The sequence below is a fragment of the Sinohyriopsis cumingii genome, chromosome 10 (genome assembly GCF_028554795.1).
Source record: "Sinohyriopsis cumingii isolate HCF-2022 chromosome 10, ASM2855479v2, whole genome shotgun sequence".
NCBI classification, from domain to species: Eukaryota; Metazoa; Mollusca; class Bivalvia; order Unionida; family Unionidae; genus Sinohyriopsis; species Sinohyriopsis cumingii.
Genome location: NC_142970.1, coordinates 104,778,676 through 104,792,266, shown reverse-complemented (window position 1 = coordinate 104,792,266; position 13,591 = coordinate 104,778,676). Strand labels below are relative to the sequence as shown.

General features: G+C 37.1%; 1 protein-coding gene across 2 annotated transcripts in view; it reads left to right on the top strand.

The window, feature by feature from the left end:
- LOC149790763 (uncharacterized) overlaps window positions 1-13,591 on the top strand; it is a 305,048-nt gene that overhangs the window by 237,830 nt on the left and 53,627 nt on the right. For both annotated transcript variants that reach the window (XR_016423898.1, XM_089972831.1), the window contains exons 6-8: window positions 875-981; window positions 4,760-5,008; window positions 6,312-6,433. Coding sequence is in view for 1 of the 2 variants with exons in the window: in XM_089972831.1 (XP_089828957.1) it covers window positions 875-981; window positions 4,760-5,008; window positions 6,312-6,433 (478 nt within the window). In the remaining variant the exon portion in view is untranslated. The remainder of the gene's footprint in view (window positions 1-874; window positions 982-4,759; window positions 5,009-6,311; window positions 6,434-13,591) is intronic.

Here is a 13,591-nt window from a genome sequence, read left to right as displayed (position 1 = left end):
ATTGCAATCCAAAGCTGCTGAACCTGTATATCTGGACCATATTAAATGAGCCTTCTGGTGCAAACAATTCTCACATCCAGTGGGTTGGACAATCACTTGTGCAAGATGGTTGTGTGCTTTAAACGCATACTAAGCTAGATGGAAATTCTTCACATGGTGGTGTGTCCAAGAACACATTATACCACTTCAGGCAATGATACCTCCAATAACTAACTTCATACTATGGGTCTCTGATATGATAAACACCAGGAACAATTAGGTACATGATGACATGCCAGACGGATACTTGATGACATTGTCCAAGCTGTGGGATGGAGATCTGAGTTCACTTTCTCCAGCTTTTATCTGTGAGATCTTTTATCCCACAAGGCTTTTAAAAGGCACAACTGAACTTGTGTGACCTATTGCTGTGGAACATCAGGCTACCTTCCTGGGACCTTCGACACCTTCACAAAGATGTAGCATCATGACTTCTGCTGGATTTTTGGAGGGAAAATGTTTTCCTTTCAAAGCCACTCCCTGACATATGGAGTTTTTTCTCCAGTTGCATTATCTAGAAAATGACTCACAGATCTTAAGGGACTGGAATATGTGGCCTCTCCAGTTTAAGGGAATTTATCTCCCTCCTCCCCTTATATATTCCTAATAGGTACTATAATCGGCTAACATATTTGAAGAAGAAACCAATTTATTTCTGGTAAAATATATTTCTTTAATGATACTTAAGATAGATATTAAGATATTAATGCTTAATATAAGATGATACAAAACTGCTTTGTAACTAATTATTATTGTGGTGTCACTGCAGTTATTATTATTATTATTACTATTTTAGAAATGCTTATTTAAAGTATTTTTACTGTTTCATCTTTAGAGCTGGTTGAGATTTGGCTTAATGCCATACATTCCTGTACACCATCCTCTCAGTCTGGCATCCCTGCTGTGATTCTGGTAGGAACACATGTGGATAAGATTCCAGAGGTGTGTGTCTATCTGTCTACCTGTCTGTCTATCTATATATCTATCTATCTATCTATCTGTCTGTCTGTTTATTTATTTATCTGGCATTTAAAATGTCTATAAGTTAAAAATGTTTTATAGAGTTGGTATAAATTTAAAAAATGTTTAGTCATTTCTTTTGAACTAAATAGAGATGTGTGTTTGTAGTTTTCTGTTCAATAAAAGGTTACAGTGAGAAACAGAGAAATGAGTTATCCATTGCTTATTTTTATGCATGAATATGTAGATACTTAGAATATACTGCAGGTGAGTGTACTCAAGACATTTACTTATATTGTCATGATTTTATTTTCTGAATAACCTCAGGACAATCTGTGGGCAGTGTGGTCATAAGAAGGTCCCTTCGTACATTCATTCACAATGTGTATATTGCTTATGTTGCTCCTATGTACATTACACTCACTCAGAATGTGTCTATTGCTCCTAGGTGTACATTACACTTACTCAGAATGTGTTTGTTGCTTCTAGGTGTACATTACACTTACTCAGAATGTGTCTATTGCTTCTGTTGCTCCTAGGTGTACATTACACTCACTCAGAATGTGTCTATTGCTCCTAGGTGTACATTACACTTACTCAGAATGTGTCTATTGCTTCTGTTGCTCCTAGGTGTACATTACATTCACTCAGAATGTGTCTGTTGCTCCTAAGTGTACATTACACTCACTCAGAATGTGTATATTGCTCCTAGGTGTACATTACACTTACTCAGAATGTGTCTATTGCTTCTGTTGCTCCTAGGTGTACATTACATTCACTCAGAATGTGTCTGTTGCTCCTAAGTGTACATTACACTCACTCAGAATGTGTCTATTGCTCCTAGGTGTACATTACACTTACTCAGAATGTGTCGATTGCTTCTGTTGCTCCTACGTGTACATTACATTCACTCAGAATGTGTCTGTTGCTCATAAGTGTACATTACACTCACTCAGAATGTGTATATTGCTCCTATGTGTACATAACACTCACTCAGAATTTGTCTATTGCTTCTGTTGCTCCTAGATGTACATCACACTCACTCAGAATGTGTCTTTTGCTCCTAGGTGTACATTACACTCACTCAGAATGTCTATTGCTTCTAGGTGTACATAACACTCACTCAGAATGTGTCTTTTGCTCCTAGTTGTACATAATGTACAAATTCTGAGTGTTATGTACACCTAGGAGCAATAGACAAATTCTGAGTGAGTGTAATACTCACTCAGAATTTGTCTATTGCTCCTAGGTGTACATAACACTCAGAATTTGTCTATTGCTTCTGTTGCTCCTAGGTGTACATTACACTCACTCAGAATGTGTCTATTGCTCCTAGGTGTACATTACACTCACTCAGAATGTCTATTGCTTCTAGGTGTATATTACAAAGTTTGGCCTTCTGAAACCTGGAATTAGGTGATTCAGCTCATTCTATTCCCTCTCATTATCTGAATTTTTTAGATTTCTCATTCAGACCCTCCCCCCCCCCCGCATGGATGTGTGAGAGGCTTAGCTCTTCAGCTCAGAAGTATACTTCAGGGTCCCAGGAGTCAGAGACAAACTTCATCAATGGCATTTGAGGCCCTCCAGAAGGAGGGACTACAATATTTGAGGAGTCTGTTGCCTCACACTGAAATGGAGATGTCAGACATTCTTCACGTTCAGGACAGCACTTTGCTTCCTCCCAAGAGAGAGTTGATGCATTGCTCACCTTGTGCACAGATTTGCATGTTTTTCTGTCCCAATTTTATGACAGCGAGTTACTAACGCTAGTTAGAGAGGTGGTGCAATTCATACCTTATACCTAAGAAGGAATGTTGCTTCCTCCCATTAGGGAGAGGTTGTACAACTAGCTGAGACTAGGGAAAGGGATTAGATTGGTATCCCCAATTTATAGTGTGTATATTTTATTAAAACTCTACAAATGTTTAAAAGAGACAGTGTACATTTTATTAAAACTCAACAAATGTTTAAAAGAGACGGTGTACATTTTATTAAAACTCGACAAATGTTTAAAAGAGACAGTGTACTTTTTATCAAAACTCAACAAATGTTTAAAAGAGATGGTGTACATTTTATTAAAACTCGACAAATGTTTAAAAGAGATGGTGTACATTTTATTAAAACTCGACAAATGTTTAAAAGAGAAGGTGTACATTTTATTAAAACTCGATAAAAGTTTAAAAGAGACAGTGCACATTGTATTAAAACTCAATGAATAATTAAAGTATGAGGTGTACATTGTATTAAAACTCTACAAATAATTAAAGTATGAAGTGTACATTTTATCTTTTTCTTCATGGATCTTGTTGAAGTTATCATATGTTTCATAATAACATCTTTAGTTGGTGCTATATTTATTTTAAAACAATTGTATTGAAAAGAGTATAGAGTAAACACTGACCATTTAATCTCAGTTTGAAATGGATGGGTAAACATTCCAGGCCCCTCGTTTTCTGGGGAACTTTTGGCGGCTCAGATTGTTTTGTCTTTTTCTGTCTAACTTTAAAAAATATTTCTTCTCTGATGTAATTTCGCCTTCCCTCCTACCCCAATAATTGGTTGGTACTGTATATATATATACACAATATAATATATAACACAATTTTTACAAGATGAGATGCCTTTAGACAACAAATGTTATGAAAAAATGGACAATCGATCTACTGCTAAACAAGGCTTTAAGGATGATTACATACGGGATTCATACAGATAATAGTAGCAAACATGTATATATATATATCCTTATTTCGTTGTTTGCTTTTGATAATCTAACCTGCAATTTAAAAATTGTTTAATATTCAGTAATTAGTTGGCTTGTGGTTTCTTGATTGGACCTTTTAACAAGAATCCTCCGATTTTATTGGTGATGTGTATTTGTGTTGTATATGTTGTGTTTATGGTCCATTCTTCTGCAAACATGTATGGGATGGTGCTTGGGCATGGTGCTTCCAACACATCATTATTTCCTTGAGAAGTGCCCTAATTTGTATTGTAAAGCTCATTTACCTTTCTGGTTGCAGACCAGAAGAACTAAATGAAGTTCATTCTTGTCAGGCTTTTTTCAAATCTTTATGACTTACACATCAGCAAAACTGATTTTTAGCTCTACATGTCAATGACTAGAAGAGCTTATGGGATGATCTGCTGTCTGTCACTCATTGTAATTTAGCACCAGTTTGTTATCACCATTCCTCCAAAAAGATGTGGATGATTACCATGAAAATCCAAATAAAAATGGTGCCGATTTAATGTCCAATATGGCTACCACAGTGGCCAGCTTGAAAATCTTCTTGTTGGTATTCCTCATGAATGGATGGTCATATCAACCTTTGGTTTTCACTGAAAGACATTTCAGCAAAAGCAATGACTTGTGTCTACCAAGGTGTGGACAGGAAAATGTAAGAAATCCATTGTTTTGATAGGTACACAGTTTATCAGGTCCCAAAGGACAATATGGTTGTAGTTGTCACTGGTGACATTCAGTGGGTGACTTTTTTATTGTCATAATCACAAACAAACCACCAGAAGAAAATTGTAGTGGATCAAGACTTTATTTACTGTAGACACATGATTGTTCTATGCATGTGATTACATTGATGTGAACTTAGGAAAACAAATTATGGATTCCTTTGCTGAATTAATGGATTTCTTTGTAAAGCATGTGATTTAAAATTAAAGAACGCATTAGTGTGATCCTCCTTAACAATGTCACAAACTGCATGTGATCCTGCCATGGGTTAATTTATTTTCCTTGCAGAAGTGTCGACAGGAAGTTATTGGCAAGTACTTCATGGAAATCCGTCGCATATTGAAAGATAAGCCAACCATAGTCCACCTGTTGTGCGATATTGCCATCGATAACACCCTACATGACCCCAGGCTGGAGGAATTGAAAAGAATCATTGTCAAGCTGGCATCACAGCAACCTCATTGGGGGGAAGAAAAACCTGCCCGTTGGCTCCCACTGGAGCAAGCAATCATGACACTAAAATCTTCTGGTACCAAGGTACAATGAGCAGGAAAAATCTAAGAAATTGGGAAACATTTTTTCATGAAAAATGAAAAATCTGAAAATTAGTAACATATTATTTCTTTTCAAAAATTGCTGAAAAGATAACATTAAATGGACATATTAGGTTCAAACATTTTCCAGAACATTATAACATATTTACCATTAAATTTTCAAGTCTGTCAAATGTTAATCATGACATACTCAAATAAACCTTGTTCAGCATGTTTGCAAGGCTGTCAAATGCTATTCATGAAATACTCAAATCCAGTGTGTTCATGTTTGCATGTCTCGCAAATGTCAATAATGACATATTCAAATCCATTGTGTTCATGTTTGCATGTGTTCAAGTCTGTCAAATGCTAATCATGAAATACTCAAATCCAGTGTGTTCATGTTTGCATGTCTTGCAAATGTTAATAATGACATACTCAAATCCATTGTTTTCATGTTTACATGTCTGTCAGATGTTAATGATGAAATACTCAAAATCCTCTGTGATTCTTTATGTTTGCAAGTCTGTCAGATGAGTTTATCATGAAATATTCAAATCCACCATGTTTATAATGCTTGCAAGTCTGTCAGATGTGTTTATCGTGACATACTCAAATCCACTGTGCTTCATAATGTTTGCAAGTCTGTCATATGTGTTTATCATGACGTATTCAAATTCAGTGTGCTTCACCATGTTTGCAAGTCTGTCAGATGTGTTTATCATGTTTGCGAGTCTGTCGGATGTGTTTATCAAATCCACTGTGCTTCATAATGTTTGCAAATCTGTCATATGTTTATCAGGTTTGCAAGTCTATCAGATGTGTTTATCATGTTTGCAAGTCTGTCAGATGTGTTTATCATGTTTGCAAATCTGTCAGCTGTGTTTATCAGGTTTGCAAGTCTGTCAGATGTGTTTATCATGTTTGCAAATCTGTCAGCTGTGTTTATCAGGTTTGCAAGTCTATCAGATGTGTTTACCATGTTTGCAAGTCTGTCATGTTTTTATCATGTTTGCAAATCTGTCAGCTGTGTTCATCATAACATACTCAAATCCATTGTGCTTCATCATGTTTGCAAGTCTGTCATATGTGTTTATCAGGTTTGCAAGTCTGTCAGATGTGTTTATCATGACATTCAAATCCACTGTGTTTATAATGCTTACAAGTCTGTCGGATGTGGCTTTCATGTTTGCATGTCTGTCAGATGTGTTCATCATGTTTGCAAGTCTGTCAGACATGTTTATCATGTTTCTTATATATGTCACCGTAGTTGTCAGACCAAAACGTTTTACATTTCTTTACTTTAGGTTGTGAGAATCAGTCTCTTGGATGAAATAAATAGGTCGGGGTCTGTTAGGATTCAGGACAAAGATGAAATGGATCTGTTCCTTAGATTTCAGCATGAGATTGGATCAATCCTATATTTTAGGTGAGTGATCTGAGAAATTTGATTAATCCATTTGTCGCTAACAAAACATACATTAATTGGTCTTTTTGAATTTTCCTATTTTGTATGGATCATAATAGCTATAGTTTGACTGCAGAATTAGAAATTATAGAAATATTAAATAAAGGTGTACATAAACAATAAAATAGTGGATAGCAGGGAAGTAACTGTATGATGTGAGACCAGATACTTTTATTGTAATACTGTGCATCTGTTGATGCATGTTGACTTGCAGGTATTTTGGCATGTTGTTTTGGTTGCTTGTTCTCTGTTTATAATGGGTGTTATTTAATGTATTATCATCACACTGACATGTTTATTATCAATTGTTTCTACTACTTTAATGTATCAGAAAGAGGTCATTTAATGCAAGAAATACAAAGGGAAGATAAATACGCACTATGACATCATCAGATTTTGGGACGAATTCAGATGTGTTGCAGTTGCAGTTGGATATGCCGGTCTTACAACAACATGTGTGTTGACTGGTACAGGAGAGAGCAATGCAGTTCAGACTTCTGGCCACATTTTATTAATATTTCCAAATTTCACAGGTAATATGGATACAATGGGGGGTGGGGTGACTTTCTCCATTTTGATGTAGCCCAGTCAGTGTAGGTCCCCCTGCAAGTCTGATTTTTATCTTCAGGCCTGTAAGACTGGAAACATGGGGTATTTTTTTAATCCACTGGATCAGGCTGTCCAGCCTGACCAGTTCAGACTTGAATACATGAATCTTCATGTTAAAATTGACCATTTACTTAGTCATATGGCTTCATATATTTATAAGGATGGGAACCTTAGTCAAAGATATTTCTATATAGCCAAGCAAATGCTAATACATGCATATCAAGATAGGGATAGCAGCAGAAATGATTTCTGTCCAGCCGTGTTGCTGGCATGAACAGTACCAGAGTAAACTAGTCCAATTTAAGGACTTCTGATGACCAGAACAACTGTTCTGTGTCTAACTAGCTGTCTGTCCAGGTGCAGCTAAATTGCCTGGCAGAAGTGGCATTTCCTACGTTTACCAAATACTGGCTGGGTGTTATTTGTGGTTTCTTTAAAGATGATGGCATTGTATTATCATTACCTAAGGGCATGGTTTATCCCAAAATGGAATCAGATGGAGACCAAGAGTATTCACACAGTGAGTGTGATGATGCCTCTGAATAACAGCCATTCTTGGATCCGGCCATGGAGAGTGTGGAGTTTAGTTTTAAGGTTGACAGCGAAGAAATATATCGGGTATTCCTGGTTTTTAATGTCCTCCACCCATTACCACAACACATGACTGTAACGTCAAAGCATCTGTCAACATCAACAATTAGGAATAATTAATTCCCTCTGTCTGCTTCCCAGATCAGCAATTGCAAGGAAATTAGCTATTGGTTGTCGGAATGTATCTGACCCGTGGAGCACTAAAGGTAAAGTCTTCTTTTCAGAAAGCCTGGTGCCAGCCACATCCTTGTCATGTTAGTACAAGCCATTCCTCGGCAAGCCATACTGAATTCCTGGCATTGAATTAGAATGTAGCAGCAGTTAATATCTGCCCCACTGTTCTACATGGTGAATAAGAACTTGCCACATCGAAGCTGGTTAGAAACATCATTACCACGTCTTCAGTGCTGGATCTGTCGACGTTAGTGATTTTCTGAATGATGGAAAATTGGCAAGCCATTGCACATGGGAGTTTATGCCTCAGATTGCTAGAGTCATTCATTAACTGAGCAGTTTGTCATACAGCATGTATCTTCGTTTAGGATTACCCGTCCCTGCCACAATGGAGAAAAGGCAAAGGAGAGCCAGACAAAGAGATTTTTGACATCACAAGGGTCTTGTAGACCCCAATCTTATGCCAGTGGGCAACAGCTGAATTAGTTTAGGAAGCACTCTTTCCTTGTTTATATACCGACAAGCATTCTGCTTCCGATGCTTACTTAGCACCACTACCACCCATAGACAACCTACCAGTGGGCATGAGACACCTGCAGTTCTAATGACGTTGGATCAACTTATTCCTGTAAAGTGGATGGTTGACCAAAACCGTTTTGAATGGTGTTCAGAATTCATTTATCCAACGCCCTCCTCTTTCTTCTCTCCACTTTTAATGGTTGTGCCATCATATTGGGAAAAGGACAAAACTTTCAAGCAGAAAATAAATGGACAATGCAGATGTTGTCTGAAAGCAGCACTCTGGAGTTCTATTCCTGGCCATTCCTTACCAAAAAATGCCAACAGCAAGTTGGGTACAATCATAAACTTGAGTTGTCTCAATGAATTCATTCTTCTGCTGAAGGTCAAAATAGAAATGGCAATATCTGTGTGAATTTACATCCAAATGGGATGAGCGTACAGTCAGCCTCAATATCAGTTATCTTCTTTCACCTCCCTTTTCACATGGCATTGCGAATATTTCCTCAGTTTTCTTACTGCAACAAAATTTGCCGGTTTTTGTCCTTTATGTCTTTCTAAACATCAGCCCGGGCTTCACCAGCATTATGGATTACCCTTTTCCTGTCCACTGGAAAGTCAGTATCACAAATGAGGTACAATAATTTCTGTATCAGGTGTGCAGCCACAGTTGGTTTACGACAAGAATTCTTCTGGAGAAATCCCATTTGTAAATGACAATATGTAGAGACAACAGTACATATGCTTGGGTAGCCTACCTGCTGCAGGGTATTAGTACAGTCAGCAGAAAATGGGCATCAGGTAAATTCTAAAAATAAAAGTGATCATAAATGCATTTCAGCTCTGGAAAGACCAACTCTGGTGGAAGTCAGTCCTGATTATTTCTAACAATTCTGTAGTGGTGACTTTCCTCTCCGCACAGGGTGGCATCAATTCACCTGACCTGAGCATGTTGGCTTGACAGTTTCCTCATTGGTGTTACCAATTTTAGGTCGCTAAGCAAATCAAGCAAACTTACATAAGACTAAATGATCAGAGAGGATAAAGTTATTTATATGGAATGGTAACATCATTGATAGGTTCTTCTTTGGATTGGTACACTTTGGAGGCATCTGATGCATGAACTGCTTGCAACAAGGTGGAACTACAAGCTGCACACCTTTGTCTCACCAGTTGCAGATCCAGAACCCCGAGCCAGGGATGTGCTGTCGACCTGTTGGGAGAAGTTATGGGCCTTTGCTTACCCCCATGATGTTAGTACCAATATTAATACAGAAAATATGGGGTCAGAATTGTGTGATAATTCTAATAGTCACTTTCATACTGGACAAGTCCTGGGTCCATGATCTGAGTTAGTGCTAGACCTACCTTATTTACTGCATTTACTGGGACACCAAAAAATAAAAATAAAATAATAATTGTTTTGTGTCCCAGAACTTATGGTGAATTTTTTTAAACCTACATCATGTGTCCCAAGACTTAGGAAATGAAATAAATTGTGCTCAATTTGCACACACCACCTCAAGCAACCGGCCACACCACATGTTGCAATAAAATAGATAAATAAAATGCTTATTTGATAATAAAATGAAGGAATCTAACCTTGTACTGTTATCATTTATTAAATTTTTGGGTTGACATTAGCATTTTGTTAAAGGAAAAATATATCCACGAACTCCGTATAAGTAGCGCATGCATCCATAGTGTTATAACTTTCATCAGACAACACAACACACTGGTCATTGACATGAATATTGAGAAACGAATTATATTTGGTTGTCCTCAAAAGTTTGAATGTCATGAGAATGAAAACTGGATCCTGCAAAATCACATGGAATGAGAGAATGAGAATTATCAACTCCAATTTTTGCTTGAAAGCACCTGCCATTCATACATGACACGGTGTAAGGTATAAAATAACCAAGAGTGTATGATATGAAATCATGATTAGAAATACATTCACTGTGAGTACAAATGACAATCTCTTTGATTCCATGGGTTATAAAAAGTATTATTAAAGCAAGTTAATGCTGTGTATACTATTTACACTGAAGAACTTGAAACCCGTTTGTGTCAATTATGATTACAGATACAGAAAGTCCAGATGATAAATAAACACACCTTGTAACAGACATAAACTCATTGTTTGAACTTACCAGTAGGATATCAAATACAAAGGTTAAGTTATTACAAAGCAAGCCGACCCCAGAAGCAGACTTCGGATTCCTTTTAGTGTGGGGATTTGTTTTAACTATACATATGTATACAAAGTCGGCCGAAATTGGGATGCAAAACTTTGATTTCTTTAAATTGGTTTTCACTGGAATTTTGAAAATAAATAGAAAAAAATGGAACACTTTGAAACGAAACTTCTCACACATTGCACAGAAAGTGATTCCTCGCAGTCATTGTTATCGTGTACATAGCATATATAAAGGGGTAAACAGATACAAGAAAATAAACCACATTATAGATCTCCGCTGTTATGGATAAGTTTGTAGTGCGATACTCAAGTAGTGAAGAGGCCTTGCCTCATTCATGGAAAGAAATTGTGTTGCCTAAAGCTTCACCTAAGAGGCTCATAGTTCGACCAAAAAAAGTGTGCTAGAGAGGAGGAGTGTGATGTAAATGAAAATGAACCAGCTGCAAAAAGAAATTGGAGACCCCAGTCAGGAGAGAAATGATGCCTATGAAAATGATGATGTTAGGCGAGGGCATTACAGGCGTTTTACATTAGAGCCAAAAGAGGAAGTTGTAAATTTCTCAAAATTGCATGGAATTCGAGTAGCAGCAAGACATTTCAAAATCCCCAAATCAACCATTGCAGATTGGTCAGAAATAGATTTTTCTCAGCAGCTGAATGAATGGAGACATTTTGCAAGGAGTGGGAGACCAGTATCATATGGCAATGAGTTTGATGGAAAAATTGCAATGTGGGTTCTCGTCCAACATGATCTGCAGATCCCTGTTAGTGTGGACACTATACACGCTTATGCCAAGGAATTTGTGTCAAGTGAACGTCTGGAAATTGAATTTCAAACCAGTAGGAACTGGGCAACATGTTTTTTAAAGTGTCACAACCTTGTGCTTCATTCACGGAAAACGATGGCCCAGCATCTCCCAGAAGATTTGAAGGAGAAAATAAAATTATGCCACGAATTCATAGGTAAGAAGAGAAGAAGACGATTTCAAAGACAAGATGATAATTAACATGGATGAAACTCCTATGTAGTTTGATCTCATTCCAGGACGAACTGTCGAAAAGAAAGGTGTTAAAAGTGTGAGAATTCGCATGACTGTTGCAGATAAAAAGCACATAACCTTAGTAACTGCAGTTTCCACAGCAGGAGATGTGTTGCAGCCAGTGATAATTTTTCATGGTGTGAGGGAGCTCAAAGATATTCAGGCACCAAAAGGGTTGATTGTACGTGTGCAGTAGAAGGGTTGGATTGATGAGGAGGTGGTGCTGCAGTGGATTAAAGAGATATAACTCAAGTATACAGCGATGGATTCATTCCGTGTGCATATTACAGATGCTGTAAAACAGGCTTTGAGAATGGGTAACTCGGTGCCTTCTGTTATTCCAGATGGATGCACCTCCAAGCTACAGCCACTAGACATCAGTGTAAATAAACCGGTCTAGTCAAACATGAGGAAAAGCTGGACAAATTTTATTCGTGAAGCAGAAAAGTGCTTTTTTAAGGAAAATTACAACACGTCTCGTATTAAGAGTGCAGATAAACAAACAGTTGTGGACTGGATTGTCAAAGCAGTCGAATCGCCTTGGGGCAAGCCAGATCTGATCTGAAAATCATTTAAAGTTTGTGGTATTAACAATAACTTGAATGGATGTGAGGACAATATCACAAGTGATACTTGTGATGGCAGAGACAGTGAAGAGGACGAATTTGATGGATTTGAGCCTGCGGAGGTTGAGTGGGCAATTAAAAATGTGGACAGATTTAAGGATTTGAATTAAATATCTTAGCGGCATTCAAGTTTGTTCGGTAGTACTCCCATTATGTCAGATATCACTGCTGTGTAAATAAAAGATGTTCGGTTTCGGAATTAGTATGTTTATCAATCACTATGTACCGTCACTATCTACCGGTATCTCTCTCTTTCTCTTTCTTTCTCTCTCTCTCTGTTAATATATTTTTACATAATTACAGTGAATAGTTTATACTGTGCTCATCAATAGTTATTTTGCCAAAATAAGTCATGAGCACGAACGGCAAATAATCCTTGACATCTAATATAAAAACACTTTGTTGAAGCATAAATTAGAACAAAAAGCTGAACTCGTTCTCATATAAACTTTGTTAAAAAATGTCTCAGTGAACTTGATACCAAGAAAGCTACAGGACTTGATCAGATTGGTCCACGACTCATTAAATCTTCTGCCTTTGCTATTGTAGATAGCATAACATTCATAATTAATTTAAGTATTGCAACCTCATCTGTCCCCAAAATATGGAAAACTGCAAAAGTAACTCCTATTCACAAATCTGGTTCTAAGGATGATGCTGATAACTACCGACCAATTTCAATACTACCAAACTTGTCAAAATTGATTGAAAAACATGTCCATGACTCATTCATGTCATATTTAACCAAACACTTGCTGTTACACCCTAATCAATCAGGCTTTAGACAGAACCATTCCTGTGAGACTGCCTTGATCTCCCTAACTGATAAATGGCTTCAAGCACTTGACCAAGGTAGAATAATAGGAACTGTATTTGTAGATTTCAGGAAAGCTTTTGACATGGTGGATCATGAAATCCTTTTGAAGAAACTGAAAATCTACCAGTGTGATGAAAGAACAATTAGATGGTTTACTTCATACTTAAATGAGAGAACACAACATGTTTACATAAATAATGTTCCGTCTGAACCTGAAACAATTAGATATGGAGTACCACAAGGCTCAATTCTAGGTCCACTACTATTCATTTTATTTATTAATGACCTACCACTTTTACTAAGAGACTCAATATCATCTACAGATCTCTATGCAGATGACACAACATTGTCAGACATCCAAAACACAAAGCATGAGCTCGAAATTTCTTTACAGAATGCACTAAACAAACTGGAAAACTGGTGCACATGTAATGGCATGGTGGTAAATACTGGTAAAACTAAAATATTACTTATCTCAACACGGCAAAGAAGGACAAATCTTGATAGTGATGAACTATGTCTGACATGGAAGGATACAAA